The following is a 22,725-nucleotide window of genomic DNA, read 5'->3' on the forward strand; positions in this document are numbered from 1 at the left end:
CCAGCTATACATGACATAAGGTTAGCAAATGACCTTTCTACAGTAATTCAGATTGCTCTAGTATCATAATGTTTTTTGCTGACTTTTTATGAAGAAATTTAGTATGACGCACATGGTGGTGTCTTACTCTTGGTGTGGCATTGTAAAAAGAATTTTAATATGAGGTGCTTAGCCGTGTCTGGAAAGGGACAATAAAAGTTAAGACCAAAGGTGATAAAAAAAACAAAGTGATGATTATGTTCATTGAACCTAGTGGTTTTTCTTTAGTTGGAACAATGCTACTCATTTCTTCTTCTTTGAACACTGAACTCATAAAAGAAACTCAAGTTAATGACTTCTTTTAATTGCTTTCTCATGACTTAAAAGGATAGAATTAGAAGGGGAACTGACATTCTGACTTTCACATGTACAGTATAGTGACACTTGGATCTCTCTGCCTGTAGCTGGTAACTGACAAGACATCTGCTTTCTATAGTCATGAACATGACTTCTCCAAACTGCTCCACACATGCCACAGTATGTGATGGCACATCCTGCCTTGTACCTCCTAGCAATTTTAATGAGGTCCTAAGCCTTGTTCTGAGCACGGTCTTAACAATCATGTTGGCAATGGTGATGTTTGCTATGGGCTGCACGGTGGAAGCAAAGAAGCTATGGGGGCACATCAAGAGACCTTGGGGAATCTTCGTGGGCTTCCTTTGTCAGTTTGGAATCATGCCCCTCACAGCCTTTCTGCTGTCTCTTGCTTTCAATGTGTTGCCAGTTCAAGCAGTAGCAATCCTGATCATGGGATGCTGTCCAGGGGGATCTGGATCAAATATTTTAGCCTATTGGCTGGATGGAGACATGGATCTCAGGTAACAACTCATTTTTATTGAGCTAGTACGTCAAGTAGGACATAATATTCACAGAATGAAAAAAAGTATAAAGAATCACGACAAAAATGTAATATTTAAAAAATATAGGGAATAAGATTTCTACATTTTGTCTCTGATTTGATTAGCATTCTATATCAATTTAAATGTTTAAATGTTAGAAGAGTGTTTATGTAAGATAAAATGTACACACAACAGGAGAAACTTCTGATGTGGTTCAACTCAGTGGTCCAAATTGCATTCCAAAACAGCTAACTTTTCTGGTGACATGTAACTTATGGAACTTTACAAGAAAGGAAGAGTGGATATTTTCCAAATAATATTTTGAATAGAAGGCACGTGATTGTTTTCATATGTTTGTACTCTATTATGTCTTATAGCATGTATAGTAATGCTTTTATGCAGTACAGTGGAGGTTGTCACTAACAGCACTATATGTATTGACGTTTGAACAATAAGTGCTATATCCTTCTTAGTTATGAAATTTGTTTTAATTTGGTGAGTGGAGGTATTAATAATTTAATGTATTTTAAATTATTTACAAATTTGTGTGATTACTAATAATTTGTTTGTTGTAGCATAAGTATGACAGCCTGTTCATCAATCCTGGCAATGGGGATGATGCCTCTCTGTCTTTTGATCTACACCAAAATGTGGACATCATCTGACACAATTCAGATACCTTATGACAGCATAGGTAAGAATTAAAGAATTAATTCATCTACTGCTCTCATTACAATAAATTAAAAATAAATAAAAGATTTTATTTCAAATTCACGGTTCTCTTTTAATTCTGTACAATAGAGTAACTGAAAAATGAAAAAAAATATTGTTGGTGTACTGGAAATTATAATTTTATTGTAAATCATAGTAACATCAACAATAGTATGCTTGTTACCTTTAGTAAACATGATAGACAAGACTGATATTTCACATCTGGATACTGGGTTTTTGTTTTAATTGTTTTAAAAAACAACTAATGACCTATTAGGTAACTAACTTTGGAAAAATGCACCCAACAAAGATCTTTTACTTTTGAATGGCTAATGACTGTTTAAGTGAAAACTGGAAGATTTCGTAAGGTGTGAGCTGGGTGTAATGCTGCTCCATTTCTTTATACCTAATTATAAGGCTAATAAGTAATAAGTAATTAACTAATAAGTAATGTTAGTAATAAGTAATAAGTAATCATACTGGAATTCAGATTTAAAGCTATACAGCTCTTGTACTTTTAGTGGTTTATTGATGTGTTTTGAGCACATGCATTCATTAAGAATTAAGAGAACAAAACTTAATTTTTGCTATTTAACAATGCTGATTAAGGTGAAACTGTCTAAACCGTCACGTGTCACACAGTGGTATTTGAGATTTTGAGAGAGACATAAATTAATCAAGATAGCATGTCTTTGGATGATGGAGATATAGTAGAGTTCACAGGAGTACAAAAGAAACATCCAAACTCCAGATAGAAGGTCGAAACTTTTTGATCAAACCCAGAACCCAAGTGGATTCACCATATAATGAATATTCAATGTGCCACCCATTTTCAGTCCTCTCCAGATTTATTCACAACCATGATGAAACAGGAAAATAACAATGTAACAAAACAAGTTTCTTACAGACTGGATAATGTGTTTTGCTAATAATAATAATAATAATAATAATAATAATAATAATAATAATAATAATATAGCAATAGAATTTCACTTACCGTAGTCATAATTGTCATAAATAAATGGATTCCAAAAAACATGAAGGTTATATTTCTTCACACATGTACTGTAAGTAGTTCCTTAAATACATTTTGCTCATTGGAAGTGCAATGGAACCGTAGAGCAATAAAACTATATAGAGGCCTCTGCAGAAGATTTTCTGTTTCTCTCAGTTATTAAAGAACTAGAGATGAAAGACATTAAAAAGCAACATACATCATCCTAGCTATTCAAAGACTGCAGGCAAATGATCACAATTTGGGGGATGGTTGCTAAAAAATCCACATAAAGCAGCCTCTACCACTATCCCATGCACTACCCATTATTAAGAAATATAGGGATACTGGTAAGGAAGAGGATGTAAGTGACACCACAGGCAATAGTTAGAATGTTTGGTACTTCAAGATACGAAGTGTGAACAATTGCAATTTGAAGTTGCCAGTACATCAGTGATGGTGGAATGGAGCCCCCACTACCTGTTAAAAGCTTTGTGTCTCCAGAGAGTCCAGAAAATTGCTATATCAAGTTCAAATTCAAGTTTATTGTCATTATACTCATATACAGGTATATGGTATAACGAAATGCTATTTAGCTAGCTCTCGGACATAAGTAGTACAAAGAAAAAAACAACAACAACAACAATACAATTGTATAACAAAAGAAAGACAAAGACAACAGGCAGTGTGCAAAAAACAACAACAGGCGATGTGCAAAAACAACAACAGACAATGTGCAAAAAACAACAGGCAATGTGCAAAAAAACAACAACAGGCAATGTGCAAAACAGCAAAAAGGTAACAGGTTATGTGCAAAAACATACATCAACAGAATGAAATAAAGGGATAGAAATTATGGGGAGTGAGCTTTTGACATGTATGGTAGAGGTAGATTTTCAATGTGAGTTTGGGTTTTTGGTAAGAAAGAAAGAAGGCACTGTGTGGTTCAGATCATAGGTGAGAGGTGAGGTGAGAGTGAGAGAGGCTGGGAGTTTAATAGTTTGATAGTGCGGGGGTAAAAACTGTCTCTGAGTCTGGTAGTCCGGGCCTGAATGCTCTGGTACCGTTTTCCAGATGGTAGCAGATCATAAAGTCTGTAGCTGGGGTGTGTGGGGTTTGATGATGCTTAGAGCTTTCCTCAAGCACCGTCTGTCATAAATGTCCTGTATAGATGGGAGCGCAACCCCAGTGATGGACTGGACAGTTTTCACCACCCGCTGTAGGGCTTTGCGGTCAGCAGCACTGCAGTTGCCATACCACACTGTGATGCAGCCTGTCAGTGTGCTTTCTGTAGTGCATCTGTAAAAGTTAGTGAGGATCTGGGGACATATCTTGGCCTTCTTCAACCGTCTTAGGAAGTACAGGCGCTGTTGCACTTTCTTGATCAGACAGGTGGTGTTGAGAAACCATGTGAGGTCCTCGGTGATATGGACGCCAAGGAATTTAAAGTTACTGACCCTTTTCACTTCAGTCCCATTGATGTGGATAGGGGCATGTCCGGTTTGCAGTTTCCTGAAATCAACAATCAGCTCCTTGGTTTTGCTGACATTGAGGGTGAGGTTGTTGTCATCACACCACGTTATAAGGAGATTGACCTCCTCCCTGTAGGCCATCTCATCATTGTCTGTGATCAGACCTACAACTGTGGTGTCATCAGCAAACTTGATGATGGAGTTGGTGTTGTGTTTGGCCTTACAGTCGTGGATATAGAGGGAGTAGAGCAATGGACTAAGCACACACCCCTGGGGGACCCCAGTGTTCAGAGTTAGTGTGCCGGAGGTGTGGTTTCCAAGCCTGACAGCCTGAGGTCTGCCTGTCAGAAAGTCCCGTATCCAGTTGCAGAGGGTGGTGTTGAGACCCAATGCACTGAGTTTCTTGACTAGTTTCTCTGGGATGATAGTGTTAAAAGCTGAGCTGAAGTCGATGAATAGTAGTCTTGTGTATGTATTCTTTTTGTCCAGATGGGATAGGGCAGTGTGTATGGCAATGGAGATTGTGTCATCTGTGGATCTGTTGGACCGGTAGGCAAACTGGTACAGGTCCACTGTGTTTGGAATGGTGTCCTTAATGTGCTTCATGACCAGCCTCTCGAAGCACTTCATGATGACAGGTGTTAGTGCCACTGGTCGGTAGTCATTAAGACATGTCACTGTGGTTTTCTTTGGTATTGGGATGATGGTGGTTGTCTTGAAGCAGGTGGGGACTACGGCTTGGGCCAGAGACATGTTGAAAATGTCTGTGAATACACCCGCCAGTTGATTGGCGCAGGCTCTGAGGATGCGACTGGGTATGCCGTCGGGTCCTGCAGCCTTGCGTGTGTTCACTTTTAGCAGAGATCTCCTCACCTCATCTGCAGACAGTGAGAGCAGCTGGTCAGCTGCGGAGGGTGCAGTTCTGATGACTGGTTCTGTGTCGTTGGCTTCAAACCGAGCATAGAAGTTGAGCTCATTAGGCAGGGAGGCATCATGGGCAGGTGCACAGATGTTCTTCCTCTTGTAGTCTGTGAGGGCCTGTATACCTTGCCACATACGCCTTGGGTCATTAGTGGTGAAGTGTTCCTCTAATTCCTGTTTGAGCGTGTTTTTTGCATGTTTAATACCATTGTTAAGATTGATCCTGGCTGACCTTAGTTCTGATTTATTGCCCGATTTGAATGCTGCATCCCTTGCTTTGATTAGGGTGCGAACCTCACTGTTCATCCATGGTTTCTGGTTAGGAAAAGTTCTTATTTCTTTTGTGAGTGTGACATCGTCAGCACATTTCCTGATATACTGTAGCTAGTGACTGACGATGCATATTCCTGTATGTCGGTATATGATCCTTGTGTGGCTGCCTCTTTAAACACATTCCAGTCAGTGCATTCAAAACAGTCCTGCAGGATTGATTCAGCTCCTTCAGGCCACACTTTCACCGTCCTGACCACTGGTTTCACTCGCCTGTGCAGCTGTCTGTATGCCGGGAGGAGAAACAGAGTGATGTGGTCTGAGTCTCCACAGTGGGGGAGGAGTACTGCCTTGTAAGCGTTCTGAATCTTGGTGTAAACATGGTCCAGAGTGTTTTCTCCTCTCGTTGGGAAGGAGACATGCTGATGGTATTTTGGGAGAAAGATTTGAGATTTGTTTGATTGAAGTCACCTGCGACGATAAAGGTTGCATCGGGATGTGCAGATTCCTGTTTGTTTATTGCAGTGTGCAGTACCTCTAGCGCTTCTTTGCCATTAGCGTCAGGGGGGATGTAGACAGTGGTGATAATAACAGTTGTAAATTCCCTCGGCAGATAGAAGGGGCAGCACTTGATCATTAAAAATTCCAGAGCAGGTGAGCAGTGTTTCGTGATGGTAGATACATTGTTGCACCACACGTTGTTAATAAAAATGCACACTCCCCCACCCCTGGTTTTACCGGACTCTGTAGTTCTGTCCACGCGGAAGGCAGAAAATCCGTCTAGGTGTATTGCCGAGTCCGTAATACTGTCTGCTAGCCATGTTTCAGTAAAAAGAAATTGTAAGGATTCTACTTCTTCGTCTTCTTCTTCATCTTGTTTGTCTTCTTCTTCGTTGTCTTCTTCATCTTTGTCTTGTTTGTCTTCTTGCAAAAGTGGAAAATCACATTTAACAAACTGCATCTAAATGACATTTGAAATTGTATAGTTAGATGAAACTAAAATTGAGCTTTTGCTCATCAGCAGTATGTACGGCATAAAAATAATGAAGCCAAAGTTGAGAAAATGCTTAATTCTGTCTCAAGCAGGGACACAAGAATATTTCAACAAGACAACAATCCAAATAATTCATTCAAATTCACAAAAACTAGTTGTTTAGATAAATTAGATAAATTAAGATAAATTATATTGACTGACCGTTTTAAACTCCAGATTTCATTGAATTTGAAAAGAAATAAAAGTATGAGTCAAAGATGTTCTGTATCAAAGTTGGACAGACAAAAGTATGGAGAAAGAGAGTAACTGCAAATGATAATAAGCAAATCACCTCATCTGTTAACTATAGTGAAGATATTGGCATTGATTGGTCATGCATAACTGTATCTGAAACAGGCTAATTTTTTCTTTATTGATGATCTAACTGATTATGGCAACAGTAGAATAAATTCTGAAATGTTCAGACACATGGTGTCTGCCCATATCCAAAGAAATACCTCCAAACTTATGGGCAGGGATTCACCCTGAAACAAGACAATGATCAAAAACATACTACTGTAGCATTTTCAAGTTCTCACAGGACAAAGGAGGAGATGAGATAGCGAAACAAGCAACTGCTTTTATTCTCCTATCAAAACCACACAAAAACCAAACACAAGCTCTACACACACATAAGGAGACCGATGGAACACATACACATGGTTAGGGTGGTAACTCGTTAACAACTGACCCTCAGACTCCCCCCCCCGGCTACAAGTCCCAGCCTGCTTCGCAGTACCATGAGTGCCTAGGTGCGCTTCCTCCTCACCACCAAGCAAGGGCGCTACACTACACACTTAACCAAGGAGTTCATCACAAAGAAAAAATGGACACTTTTTAACTGATCAAGTCAATCTCTTGATTTGAATTCTATTGAACATGCATTTTACTTGATGAAGGGGAAACTAAAGTCTGAAAACTCTACAACAATGTAAAAAATTGAAAGTGGCTGCAATTAAGGCTTGGCAAAGTATTGAAAAGGAACATATTAAGAGTCTGGTGATGTTGATGGGTTGTAAGCTTAAAGCAGTCATTACATGTAAGGGGTATGTGAGTAATATTTATGCTGACCTGAAATTGAACGGGGCTGAACACATAAACATGTTTGTTCTAATAGGGCTCTAAAAGCTGACATTCTGTGTTATTGCCTTATCTTTTGAGGGTGGCAAGGCGGCAAGGTGGCACAGTGGTTAACATTGCTGCTTCATACCACCAGGACTCTGGGTTCAATTCTGGACTTGGGGTGTTATCTGTTTGTGTTCTTTTCGTTTTCATTAGATTCTCCAGTATGTTCTCACAAACCGAAACCATACTGGTAGGTTAATTGGCTTCTGGCCTTGGATGTGAGAGTGTGCATGTATTAGTGTCTGCCCTGCTATGGACTGGCGTCTCATCCAGGATGTACCCTGCCTTGTACCTATTGCTTGCTAGGCTCCCCCACAGCCCTAAATTGGATCAAATGGTTGGAAAATAGATTGATGGGTTTATTTAGATTGATGGGTTTATTGGTGTAAAAATTTTAATAGTATACAGCAACAATGACAAATTTAATTTCACTGCCCTAGCACTTACATTTTTGATTGTATATGTAAAGCATATTCTAGAAATTAGGCAAGTTAGGTGGTGCCTAACCAGCTATGTGCAGATCTTTGAACAATCATCAAAAAAGTCATGGATGCACAGACATACAGTATAATGTGATATATTTAGATTAAACCAACACAGCAGATTTCTTGAGAAACATAAACCAAAGGGCACAAGAGGAAACTATATGGTAATACATTGAAAACTGAAACAGGAGCCACGTCTTTATCAAAAGGGTTGTGGGAATATGGAACTAGCAACCCAGCCTTGTTGTTGAAGCCAATACCTTGGATTCTTCAAGATACACCTGGATGCGATTCTTGGATCACTTAACATCAAACGATAGTTTCTGTTATCCGTAACAATTCTTATGTTCTTACAGTATATATAATGTGTCATTGCCAGGGACAAGGTGTGGTAGTATGTATACCTTAATACATGGGTTTTGGGAAACAGACACAGAAGTTAAAACCAAGCCTCTCTCGAAATGATCTAAACCCTAGCTCCTTTATTAGCTCTAGCAACATTTCTTTACAATTTCCATTGTAATTGATAATGTCACATCAGGTGACCATTGTCAGATTTTTCCTAGCATTTACACAATTCTTTCCTCTCTACACATTCATATAGCTGAAAAACAATATACAGATGCAGGATAAACTACTAGCTGACATTAAATTGGCAAAATATAAAGTAGAATACCTCCATAGAATTGTTATTCTTGCATATTGCATAAAGAAGGCATAAAGATGGGAAAACATTGAATTAAGACAGTATAATAATGCATACTATACATATTCTTGCATACAAACTTTTTAATGTAGCATTTATTTGTTTATGTCCAACCATATGTCATTATATTTCTAACTTTTAACTGTTCTATGTCTAGGAATCACTTTGGTAGCACTTCTTATACCTGTTGGACTGGGAATCTATGTTAAGTACAGATGGCCCAAAAAAGCGAAGATGATTCTTAAGGTAAGACATAACTGCAGTGACACTGCACAGTGATTGTGAGTTTTATATGGAACTTGATAATAGTAATAGATGAAGTCTTGTATACATATGTGTGACACAGAGGTGATCTTTTTTTGTCACAAAAATCCACTAGTCACCACGAGAAGACATAGGGCTCCGACTAACCTCCCTAAAAGCTTCATGGGAATGTAATAATAACATCATTGCCTATAGCTGTTGCTCTAAATAGAAGCAGCTATATCAGATGCTCACATGCATGCTCCGTTCGGCATAGTTCAGCTAAGCCAAAATTTTCTCCTCAAAAATAGAAAACTTACCATCACACGCATTAATGCTTGACCTTAAAATTAAAGTACTTAAAGAGTGATTTCCGACCAGTGTTCTATCTCATCCTGAGATATTGAGTATAAAGCTGGCGATAACAGTAGAGAAGAAGTTCCACACACTATCACGTTGTGGTACCCAATGTGGAGCTACATTCTAAAAGGGAATCACTGTGGCTGACAGAATTGCTATGATAGAAGGCGTGGTCGCCCTATTGGTTGCTGCTCAAGATAAGGCTAATGGATTACAGTAACAATCCCAGGATATTCTTCGGGCTCAGCTCATAACATTCCAAGAGGCAGCATTGGCACAAATCCATTACTTTGTGGAAAAAACAATATCCCCTCCTCCTGAATTTGCCACCGCAGCTCAGGTTCTAGTCCAGCCTGCTCACGTCTTGCAGAAGATAACATTGAAGCATACCTGAGGGCTTTTGAGAAGACGGCTGAACACCACAGCTGGCATTCTATACTCCGGGTGAGTATTATGGCTGCCTTCATCTGTGGCGAAGCACAGAAGCCTTACTATGACCTTGACAGCACCACTGCATCAGACTTTAAGCGTCTAAAAGCTGAAATTCTTACCCATGAAGGATTCATGACCTGAGTCTTGGTGCTGTGCTTTCAGGAGTGATTCTATAATCCGCACATCTCCACTCACTTCCAGATGTATGATCTTATCTACTTAGCCAAGACCTACCTTTGACATCTGCCCCCTGAAGTGTAACAGACCATCGTACGAACAGATCCCAAAACAGTCAACCAACAATGATGTTATTATTGTCACGGATGTCGGAAAGGACGAACTCTGGAATGGCAGGAGAGTGTAAAAAACCCTATGCGTAGCGGCGAGATGGGAGATAGCCTGGGCTCAGCTGTTTAGGAAATGCCGTATAGAAACCAATGCCTTCAGGTAGCGGACGTGGGGCGACCTGGTGCTAGGCGGGTTTCAGGACATCCGAACGTCAATGCTGAGCGAAAGCAAATGAAAGACCCAGAAATATATAGCCCCAGAGAGAGAGAAACACCGGAAGGACAGCAAAGCACTGGAAACAAGAAACAGGACAGAGAAGGAGCGCCCTCTGGCTGCAGAGGGCTTGACAGTACCCCCCCCTTAATGGGCGGCTCCTGACGCCCATACAAGTAAATAAGCTGCACAGCACTGGAGGGAGGAAAAACCTCATTTAACTGAAAGGAAACCTCCTGGAGTCCACGGCTGAGAGCTGCCCCCTCCTCCAGGGTATAAACCTTTATTGGGTAGAAGAAGGGGGGTTCGAGTAGAGCTCCGGAGACTAAAAACAAAAAAAAGACAAGTACACAAGCACAAACCACAACAAACATAAACCTGGGTGACCAGGGTGACAAACTACAAAAAACAGATAGGAACCAAAAGTTCCAAGACACAGGGAGCAGGGGGGGGGCCAAATAGAAGGGGAAACCAGGAAGAGAAAAATCAAAACACCAGGCAAAAACAAGAATAAAAAACAAAAAAAAACCCGGGGAAAAATACCGCAGACTGGGTAATAGGCACGTTCACATTCTAACACTGATATCGGAGTGGACAACCCGAGGAAAGCCAGACCGTAGTCCGCTCACAGGCACGGATGTCCGGAGAGATATCCAGCGAAAAGAATGGAGGAATGGCAAAAAGCTCACCAAACTAACGCTGATATCGGAGTGGACAACCCGTGGAAAGCCAGGCACAGGACCCACTCATAGACATGGAAGACCGGAGTGATATCCAGCAATAAGGATGGGAGAGCCAGCTCAACATTCAATCACACACGCCGGGAGAGACAACCCAAGGAAAGCCAGGTAATCAGGAGTGTATGTCAGAACAGCATGACACAGACTGACCTGCTCACAGACATGGAAGCCAGGAGTAGCATCCCGTGATTAGAATAGAAGAACTGAAAAAAAACCCAGAGAAAAAGAAAAAAGCTGCGGAAAAAACAAAAGACGCCGCTCGCGGGGTCGAAAATGGCTCAGCATTCTGTCACGGATGTCGGAAAGGATGAACTGTGAAATGGCAGAAGAGCGTAAAAGACCCTATGCGTAGCACCGAGACGGGGGATAGCCCGGGCCTAGCTGTTAAGGAAATGCCGTATAGAAAGCAATGCCCTCAGGTAGCGGACGTGGGGTGACCTGGTGCTAGGTGGGTTTCAGGACATTCGAACATCAATGCTGAGCGAAAGCAAATGAAAGACCCAGAAATATATAGCCCCAGAGAGAGAGAAACACCGGAAGGACAGCAAAGCACCAGAAACAAGAGACAGGACAGAGAAGGAGCACCCACTGGCTGCAGAGGGCGTGACAATTATCACCTGCCCTCACGGCTGTCAGGAAGTTGAGAGCAAACCTGCTTTTCTTGTCTTCATGGGGCGAAAAAAGATCTGTATATTACATGTAGTAATAGGTATGGTATACCTTTTGAATTTACTGGAACTGGGATGATGAGATTTGTATTCTTTATAAATATGGTAAAAATAAAAAGAAGTTATATATGGTTCTCAGATTCCAAACTATAACATCACTGTTGTCATATAAAACTGAAAATTGTAGTGAGAAGTATATAGCTTGGTTCTTATTGTAGTGGTAATAAAAAGTGATTATTGAATGCTGTTTATTCGAGTTTAGGTAGTACCATTTTTTTGTGATGCAGGTCCAGAAAATACTCGCCTGGGGTAGTTGGGGCCTGGCTGTCACAGATACACAATCTTTTTCATGTTATTTTTTATCCTTACAAAAAATGTGTAATATATTGTAAGCCCCAAGGACTAACGACATTATATTTTAAATAAATTAAAGAGAATACAAGCAAGAGAATACAAGACAAAAATAGTTTTTTGAGCAATGGATGTGTGATAAAAGACTAGTTCAACGGTGTTTGGGACCTTCTTTTATTGTAGCTGTAGTCAGGTTTTGTAGTGCAGTTGACTTGTCTTTGTAGTTAACAAAGCAGCAAGATACAGTACAATATAGGATGTAAATGTGCAGGTAACATCTAAGTTAAACATGAATAATACATTGACTAAAGTGTTATGATGTTTCCCTTCAGTCCCTCATCAATTTCCTTATTTTGGTTCTTAGAGATAAGGATTGCCTTCCCTGTTTAAATTAAAATAAGTATGCACTGTAAATCCCCTGTTAAAAGGATCATTCTGTGTTTTGTCATTAATATTCAATGCATTGGTAGGAAAGCCTGACACAATTGCTTAGCTCCTGATTACAATTGTCTTTTCATTTTTTTCTATAGGTTGGTTCCATCATGGGCACACTATTGATTGTAATTATTGCTGTAGTTGGAGGTGTTTTGTATCAGTCCTCCTGGGTCATTTCCCCTGCTCTGTGGATTATTGGAACTATATATCCATTTATTGGCTTTGCTCTTGGATTTCTTCTTGCTCGAGTAGTCGGACAGCCCTACTATAGGTATAAAACATTTTTCTTTCTACTTATTTGACCATTTAAAAAAATACTTAATACTTGATTAGTAGATTTTAATTATTAGTATGAGTAGATAACTTGACATACTTTTAACATGACATACTTTCACATATAGTATAAATGCTTATTGAGGAAAAAACAAAGTAAATCTTTAATGTATACTACAGTTAATAGAGATGGACTTGCAATTAGAGAAAGTTATTTGGCTCTCTTTTTCATTTTGTCAAAAAAAGTTTTCGGAATATAAGAATTTTAAATTTCAGACAATATGAGGGGCTAGATAGACATACATTTAGGGAGGTCTTGGGACTTTTAATTTAAACATACAGTATCACCATAAACCTTATTTGAAGTTCTACTACATTGAAAGAAAATCATTCATTTGGAACCTGTACACATGGCATGTGTGCAATGTGGTGCTTATTTACTGTATAAAACACACCCCAAAACTGTAACTGCTTGAATGCTAGCTGGAAGCAAAAAAGGAACATTCTATTTTTGTATCTTTCTACAGGTGTCGGACAATAGCCTTAGAGACTGGATTCCAGAATTCACAGTTGTGCAGCACAATTGTTCAACTGTCCTTTACGCCTGAAGAGCTAGAAGTGATGTTCAGTTTTCCACTAATCTACAGTATTTTTCAGCTGGTCTTCGCTCTCTCTATTGTTGGAAGTGGGTCACAATTATTTTTTAAATATTCCTTATTTCTTTGTTTTGTTCTACTCCCATGATCACATACAAGAAAAAAAAACATCCACTAAATGAATGAGCTATATTTATATTTTAGCATGAAAGTGTAGCCAAATACACAGCTGTAATGATGGCTGTGAATTTGACCAAAAAAGAACAGCAACAATGTACAGGAGTAACATAATTTTCAAATACATATCTCTTTTTGCATCATGTGCATTTATTAAAAGATGCATGATGACTTCATTTTGGAATACCATTTCTTTCCCATGGTAAAGAGAAATAAATTAACAAAAATAACTATTTCAGCTATTGTTTCATGTTTTTTCTGCAAGTTAGTAGACAGTAGTAATTAGTAGACTAATTTTGTGTAAAGCCCCATCATGTTGAGGCTGTTGTATCATGCAATGCACTTGTTCTAAGAGGAAGAAATTGATTGGATTACAAATGTAACCTATAGAACTATATTAAGATAACACACATATTGTATATTTCGTATACTATAAATTAATAGAAGGATGTTTGTCTTAGAAGTCCTACATATATTTATTCACAAGCTTCTTCAGTGTCTGCAGGTTTTGCAAACAAGACCTATTAATAATAATTATCCCTTACAATTATACAGAGCTTTTCATCCCAAAAGATCTTAAATCTCTTTCCACATAGAAGGGAGCCCACTTCATTCACCTCTGAAACACGACACCTACCAAGGTAGTGCACAATAGCCATTGAGCCAGCAGTCTCACTCAATGGCAGATATGAAAGGGACATTCATAATTGCACAAGTGAATTAAGGGAGAAATTTAAGTGTTAAAGATTGTGAAAACCTAGAGTATAATTTAGTCAGCACATCAGAGTTCACATCCACGCTGTTTTGAAACATGTAATGGGAATATAAATGACCAAGTATTCAAGATCTCAGTTTAACTTCTGATCCTACAGTACTGTGTACCCAGTCATTATATTGTGGCATTGGTTTGGAAAATATAGTGCAAATTGTAGATTATCACCTACTGATCCAAGCAACAACAGGTCATAGAAATGCAAAGAAAAATTAATTGTAAGATTAGATTGATTCACAGTTGTGAGGTTAATTAAATTGTGCCTCAGTGTATTCACAACATTACCACAAATTAGGCATAGAGCTAAAATTCAGTATTTCATGCTTATTCTGGAAAAGAGGATTTGAAGGCATTGTGGGAAATAAAGTGAGAAGTTTCAGTTTGTTTATGAATAAATTTGTGGGTAAAGGGAACATGACCAAAAGTGAAATCTCATAGATATAAATTAATTTAATTCTTGTTTTGTTCTAAAAACTTTCATAACCATTTGTTGAGAAAAATAATGCAGTCAATAGGATGCTTATAAAACTCATATGTCAGGACACAAAACACAATTGTATACTCACCTTTATGTGACCTAGCATAGTGACTTAATTAAAACTGATAACACACTTTTTTATCATGTTATTAAGATTCCTGCACTTTTAGCATACTAAAAGATCTGGCCTGCGATCTGGATTTCAGTATACACCATAAGCTTAGATATTTTAAATTTGAATTACATCTCATGCTTTGTATTGGATATGACCAGAAGACATATTGCAAAAAGACCTGATACAGCCAGTCTAACAATGATTTATAATATTTATTTCATTTCCATTAGGTTATCAGTTATACAAGAGAAAATTCTCCAAGGATCAAGGGGATGAGTGTGAGAAAGAATCGTCTCAACGCAAGATGGAACTGCCACACACTTTCACAAATGGTGGATTTCACACTGATGAAAACACATCAAATGGAAAAATTACCCACCTGTAAATGAAACTGATCAGGCACTGAAGTCATGACAGCCTTCTATTTTTCAAATTTGCAGACTCGGATCTTACTGAAATTTAGTGTTGAAACACTTTATGGTGATGCTGGCATCAAATTGATAGAGTAAACAGAGGCATGTGAACATCCTGACAGAAGCTTTTCGCCATGTGCCATGTGAATAAAAGGGAAATAGCTGTCATTGTCATTGTGCGTCTATCATGGAACACAAGGCATGTATTTTTTTTTAATTCGGGGTGTTGGGCTACCAAGTTATATCAATGGATTACTTCTGCTGGGATTCGGCAAATAACACTATGCATTGGACTGAGGGATGGGTTTTAGAGGGATCATAGTCAGTCCCTTTATCCTGAACTGGAGCAGCAAATTTATGGATTGTCAGGAATCTTGCAGTGTATCAGTGAATGGATCATAGTGATATCAGTGAGAAGTGCTTCTGTCCTTCCCCAAGTGCCTTAGTGCTGCCTTTGGAGAACTGAGCTAACATAGTTTATATAAAGAGGACATCCAGCCAAACAATGCTTCTGGGGATTAGTCTATTTTGGTTTCATATCTCCTGTTATAGTATGAGATTTGTGAAGGTAAGTCAAATGAACTAAGAAGAAATATAAACTGGTGTATATAAAATAAAAAATACACAGTTATTACCCTTTTTACTACAATAGCAATATTTCTACTGCATTAAACCTTTTTTTCTGGAGATAATTTTGAACATAAAAACTTTAAATGTCAGATATTTGTGTGATCTGTTGTTTTAACATTACATTATTTATATTGTATTTAACTATACTGATTTGTGTTTAATCAAAATGTATTAACATTAATAGAACATACAGTAGTTATTATATAGTGCTTTGATTAATCTTTTTAGTGACAAAGCAATAGTTTGACATTTGACATAGTAGCTCTCTTTTGTCTGCCTTTTGTTGTTTCAAACAAAAGTTCAGGAGGAGCACAAACCCTAAGCTTGTACACTGCCCACCTGTGAATAAATATCATGCTTCTTACATGCTTGTTTCATTTTCATTCCCCATCTTCACCCAAGCACTTTTAAAAATATATATATTTTAAAGATTTTTATTGTGTATAATAAAATGTGTGTGCTGTACAGTATGTTTCACAACATGCAACAATTAGAATAGAATGTTCCTTTATTGCATTTAGCTGTTTTGTATATTGAATGTTAATATCTGGATGAATATTTAACTGGGCAAATATTTTTTATAGTGACAACATTCTATAATGCATGCAGGCATTCCTTTTCATAATTTCAAGATTACTGTATGTAGTGTGAAAGCACTGCAAAAAACTGGAACACAGGCATGTTACTTTGATAGCATAATGCTAGCACGATGATATTAGCAGTGCCGGATTTCCCATTAGACACTGAAGGCACATTGCCTAGGGCCCATGCAATTTTTAGGGCCTGTGAAGAAGGGGAACACTAGTAACTAATGAAAAACAAGCTGATGCATGCTTGCAATCGACTCTAGGTGCTCCAAATCAATAATCAAACGCTATCTAGAAATTCTATTCTATTCTAGAAACTACAAGTATCAAAGTGATAGTTGCCCTTCTCAGTCGTCACAGGAAGTGGAGACGTTGTTGTGCTTTTTTAGCCAGGGAGGTGGTGTTGACGGTCCAAGTGAAGTCAGCTGTGATATGCATACCAAAAAACTTAGTACTAGCTGTCTCCACAGGGGAGCTTTGATGTGCAATGAGGAGTGATCAGCACGGGCCCTCCTGAAGTCAATTATCATCTCTTTTGTCTTATCTACATTCAGAGACAGATTGTTGTTTAAGCATCAGTCCGCTAGTTGCTCCACTTCCTCTCTGTATGGTGCCTCATTTTTGTTACTAATGAGGCCCACCACTGTCATGTCATCAGTAAACGTGATGTAATTTGCACTGTGCTTAGCAGTGCAGTCATGAGTCATCAGGGTGAACAGGAGTGGGCTGAGTACATAGCCCTGGTGGGTTCCGGTGTTCAGTATCGCGGTACTAGAGATGTTTCCAATTCAGACTGTCTGAGGTCTCTTGGTCAGAAGGTCCAGAATCCAGTTGCAGAGGGAGGCTTTGAGATTCAGCAAGTTTTTCTATCAGTTTCTGAGGAATGATTGTGCTGAATGTTGAACTGAAGTCAATGAACAGTATTCTTACATAAGTGTCCCTCAAGGCAAGGTGAAGGGCGAGGAATACAGCATTGGTAAACTGGTTGGGATGATACACAAACTGGAGGGGGTCCAGAGAGGAGGGGAGTCTTGACTTAATGTGCCCCATGACTAGCCCATGACTTAATCCTTACCCTGTGTGTGTAACCCTTTCAAGGAGTTTCAATCTCTGTCTGTCAAAGTCCGAGGGGTGGAGGTAAATAAACGTGTTGTTGCCGGCACATCAGAGGTGTGCGAGCTTCATTCTATGCAAATCCCCCTGTCATTACAATAGTTTAAGGTGCATCATGTCAATCGATGTACAGTAATTCAATTGGCGTTTACCCCTCTTTTTGCACATTTCGGAGTGAAAGTGCCTAGGACAGGAGTGGACAAACGTTTTTGTCCCAAGGGACACATAAAATTTTGAAACTGTATAGCGGACCACTTCAGGGTGTTGTTACAGATAGCCTATGCCCTATATAAGTTTAGAATCCAACATAGGCTTATTAGTTCAAGGTTAACGATAACCTGAGAGAAAAAAAAAATTAAATTAAAAAATAAAAATTGAATAAAACTTGACTTTCAACTCACAAGCCAAGTCTTTGGCTTTCCTCGACCCGATGGGTAACTGTTCTGCATGATAAACGTATTTTCTCAAATTTGTTCTTGCTCTCTGGATAAAGAATTTTTGCAGTTTCTATCATACACTCCTTCAAAAGCTCCCCTTCAGAGAGCGGCTTGTTTTGTTTAGGAATTTTATATGCAGGCAGGTAGCTTGCCTTTGTGCTGGCTTCTTGAATAGTAGAAGGGCGGAAAAATACGTTTTGCTGAGCCTGTAAACTAGTGGCTAGTTTGGAGGCTCTGTTAGTCCGCTCCTCGCATGACAGATTGCTAGCATAGTTAGCATGTTTGGTAGAAAAATGCCAACTGAGATTGTATTCTATGAATATTGCGACACTTTCCTTACAAATTAAACATATAGCCTTTGTTCCAACCTCTGTGATAAAGTATTTTGCAGTCCATTCTTTGTTGAACACTGCATTCACTGTCAACTTTCTGCTTCTTCAATACGCTCATTTTGGTGCAGGTTCACTCACAGTATGATGGACTCACTCTAACTGGTGAATCAAATTGGTAAAGCAGGGGTTCCCAAACATTTTGGTCCATGCTTCCTTTGACCTGTCAAATTTTCCACATGCCTTCCCTGTGTCAAAAATAAGTTCTATGGCAGTGCAAAATTTAACAAAAGATTATAAATTTGAAAAGGAAATGATGGGTCAAAATAAAAACCAAGTTGATCCAATTTTTTTATTATTTTTAATAATTTTCAAAGCCAATAGGCTTGATGAAAATAGTAAAAATACTTGACAACACATTTTATTGAAATTATTTGAATGTGCAAACAATTTGAAAAAATTAAACAGTCAACATCTTTGTAAAATGCAAATAAAATGATTAAATAAAAATGTAAAAATCTAACATCAATGTTTTGTTTTTTTTAAAGGGGGAGAAATACAATGTATTTTTGTTTGTGCCTCGTAATGGGTAGGTAGGCTTGTTTCATATATTATATTAACATAATTCACCAAAAATACTGGGTAGTATTTTTTAAATGGCAATGTGCATCTCTTTCTCAACATTGACTCTTGATCTGAACTTGGATTTGATAACCGCAAGTGCTGAAAACCTAGCTTCACAAAGTCAGGATATTGCAAAGGGAAGCAGAATTCACAGAGCTGTTGCTTATTCCTTGGTACTCCAATAGTATGAGGTATTTTGCATAGTGCTTCTCGGTACGCTACTTTGTATGACAAAAAAGAACTTTGCTGGGGACTGTAGTTTGGTTAGAAAAAGCAGCTTTCTGTTCATTTATTAAGCTTACGTGAAAAATACTCATGAGGCTTACTTATCAAACTACTGTGAACAGTTTCCAAATGACATTTCAATTTATTGGGGAGCATGCTCTCTGCAGCCAACACTTTAAGGCAGACAACACACTGAGGACATTCTTCAGTGTCCACAATTATACACATGAAACAGAAAATTCAAGAAACTGTCGTCATACTTTCTGTATTTGCGTTTCCATTTCTCTTAAGAAGTAGGCTCCATGTCCTTCACATTTTTTACTCATATTTAAAAACTTCTCAATTGCAATCATGTAACAAAAAACTCAAAATGACCACTCATAGAAACATGAAACACCAAAGTGGTCAATAATAATAATAATTTATAATAATAATTGGTTACACTTATAAAGCACTATTCTGGACACTCCACTCAAAGCGCTTACAGGTAATGGGGACTCCCCTCCATCACCACCAATGTGCAGCATCCACCTTGATCATGCGACGGCAGCCATAGTGTGCCAGAACGCTCACCACACATCAGCTATCAGTGGGGAGGAGAGCAGTATAATGAAGTCAATTCATAAATGGGGATTATTAGGAGGCCATGACTGGTAAAGTTCAATGGGAAATTGGGCCAGGACACCAGGGTTACACCCCTACTCTTTTTGAGAAACGCCCTGGGATTATTAATGACCACAGACAGTCAGGACCTCAGTTTTATGTCTCATCCGAAGGACGGCGCCTGTTTACAGTATAGTGTCCCTGTCACTATACTGGGGCATTAGGACCCACATGGACCGCAGGGTGAGCACCCCCTGCTGGCCCCACTAACACCTCTTCCGGCAGCAACCTTAGCTTTTTCCAGGAGGTTGAGAGGTATTAACCAGGCTCACACCGGCTTAGCTTCAGTGGGCTACCAGTTGTGAGTTGCAGTTTGAAATGGCTGCTGGCTATATCAACTGGTACGCTGCTTACAGACTGCCGACTCTTGTGGCCAATGTCATGTGACACAGCCTAGGTAGGTAGGTAGCACGCGACTCATACATTCTGTGCGCATGAACAGCGGGATTTGCTCGTAATAAATTTTTTGACTGGCTATTCCTGAGATACTCTGACCGACAATGGCACCTCCCCTAGGTGGCGCGATGTACAGTATGGAATCACTGTGGTAAAACTTTTGTGTGCCTTCTAATGGCACGAAAAAAGAAATGTAACAAAAAACAGCACCAAACAAAATGGAATATGGTGAATATTGACTAATTTATTTTTTACCTAAAGGGCCGGTTAAAACTGGTTTGGCGGGCCACGTCCGGCCCGTAGCCGTAGTTTGCCACAGGTGGCCTAGGGCCTACGAACACCAAAATCTGGCCCTGGATATTAGCCAGCTGTACGACCTCAACCAGGTGTGCAGATGGAACACAGACAGCCTGGACAGATATCAAACTGCACTGGGCAATAAAGAAATTCAGACATTATTGGACAGATTCCTAAACATTCCATATCAAGCCAAAAAAATAGGCATAAACCTGGCCACACAAAAACTAAATCACCTATTTCACAATCTAGCATGAAAATCTAAGCTAAAAACAACAAAATCAAAAGGCTACTGTACCAAAAAACAAAAGCAAAAGAAAAGTGGTTATAAAGAGTGCAAAAACATTAGAAAAGCACTATGAAACTCTCAAATCAAAAACACAGACAACCACACAACACAAAACTGTGCCTCATCTACTGTGAAATGGTAAGACATTACAAATACACACTGAAAAAGAAAAGAAACACATACATAAACAAACAACATGCAGAAACTAAGGAGTCACTAAATCAGAACTGCTTCTGGAAGAATTGGAACACTATGGCAAACATATTTTGGAAATCTGTACCAAATGCTCCCAAATAATCAAATAAATAAATCAGACCAAAACATCATTTATGAAAAACTAAAAAGTTTGGAATTGGCTATATTGGGAGGGGATAGGTGGCTCTGTGGCTAAGGATCTGTGCCTGTAGCTGGAAGGTTACCAGTTCAAATCCCACAGCTGGCAGAGGAATCCTACTCTGTTGGGCCCCTGAGCAAGGCCCTTAACCCCAACTACTCCAGGGGTGCTGTACAATGGCAGACCCTGCACTCTGCCCGCGGGCTCTCTCCCTGTCTGTGTGTCTCATGGAGAGCAAGCTGGAGTATGCGAAAAGACAAATTCCTAATGCAAGAAATCGTAAAGGGTTAATAAAGTGATGTTATTAAAGACAACCAAAACCCATTAGACTCCTCAATCACTAAGTTGGAACTATTGGACAAACTCCAGGCCCTTAGACCATGCAAATCTATGGCCAAGATGGAGTTAACAACAATAGACACAGCAGCTCAAAGTTCCAACAAGCTGTGCTCAAAATTTTCAACCTCATCATGAAAGCAGGTTGTTCTCCTGAGGCCTGGAATCAAGGAGTGATCATGCCCATCTATAAGAGTGGAGACAGACTTGATCCCAACAACTACCAGGGGCGTCTATGCGAACAGTAATCTGGGGAAAGTATTTTGCAGTATCCTGAATCTTTCCTTACCGAACACAATATCCTGAGTCAGATTGGCTTCTTACCAGATCACCGCACATCTGATCACATTTACACCCTATGCACACTGATAGATAAACACATCCATCAAAAAGACAAAGGATTTTTTTTTTTGCCGAGATTTGGCATGAAGGACTTATACTTGTGGCATAGGGGGTAAGGTGTACGACATAATTAAATCAATGTACTCAGAGAACAAATGTACAATGAAAATGGGAAACAAAAGGACAGAATTCTCTACCCAATGTTGTGGGGTGAGGCAGGGCTGTAGCCTGAGCCCAACACTGTTCAATATCAATATCAATGAGTTAGCAGGAATGTTGGAACAGTTTGCAGTGCCTGGTCTCACACTTAATGACACAGAGATCACGTTCCTGCCCTATGCGGATGACATAGTCCTGCTGTCACCCACAGAATAGGGGCTCCAGCAGAACCTGGCATTGCTGGAGCAGTACTGTCAGGCCAGGGTGACAGCCAATCTGGACAAGACCAGAGACAAATCAAGCTGCACATACCTTGGTCTGACTATCAGCTTATCTGGGAGTTTTGATCTGGCAGTGAAAACAGGGCTTTCTACACAATAAGAAGGAGGCTTTTCAACATCAGCCTGCTGACAAGAATCTGGCTTCAAATATTTGAAAGTGTAATCCAATCTGTTGCCCTATTAAACTAAATGGGACAAACAACCCATAGAAACTCTGCCCATGGAATTCTGTAGAAACCTCCTCCATATGCTGAGAAAAACTCCTAACAGCATGTGCAGGGCTGAGTTAGGCCAATACCCTTTACTAATCAATATACAGAAGAGAGTAATAAAGTATTGGCTATACCTAAAAAGCAACGACCAAAACTCCTACCACAACAAGGCCATGCTGAGCCAAGAGCTGAGCCCAACAAAGACCCCACTGAGCCAGCTGGTCCTGACGTTCACTGACCCGAGCCTCACCGGCACCGGCCAGCCTCAGGACAGCACTGCTAGAGCACCACAAATCAGAATCAACGACATCACAGCACAGAT

General features: G+C 39.4%; 1 protein-coding gene across 1 annotated transcript; it reads left to right on the forward strand.

Annotated features, from left to right (window-relative positions):
- The first annotated feature begins 468 nt into the window (after nt 1–468).
- On the forward strand, nt 469–15,121 carry slc10a2 (solute carrier family 10 member 2). Its single transcript, XM_088914771.1, has 6 exons — nt 469–857; nt 1,454–1,572; nt 8,753–8,841; nt 12,421–12,596; nt 13,126–13,283; nt 14,967–15,121. Exons 1-6 carry the CDS (start codon nt 478–480, stop codon nt 15,119–15,121), a joined length of 1,077 nt encoding a protein of 358 aa, XP_088770897.1. The 5' UTR covers nt 469–477.
- Nucleotides 15,122–22,725: the final 7,604 nt, after the last annotated feature.

The sequence above is a fragment of the Atractosteus spatula genome, chromosome 4, assembly GCF_055471065.1.
Source record: "Atractosteus spatula isolate fAtrSpa1 chromosome 4, fAtrSpa1.hap1, whole genome shotgun sequence".
Taxonomy (NCBI): Eukaryota; Metazoa; Chordata; class Actinopteri; order Semionotiformes; family Lepisosteidae; genus Atractosteus; species Atractosteus spatula.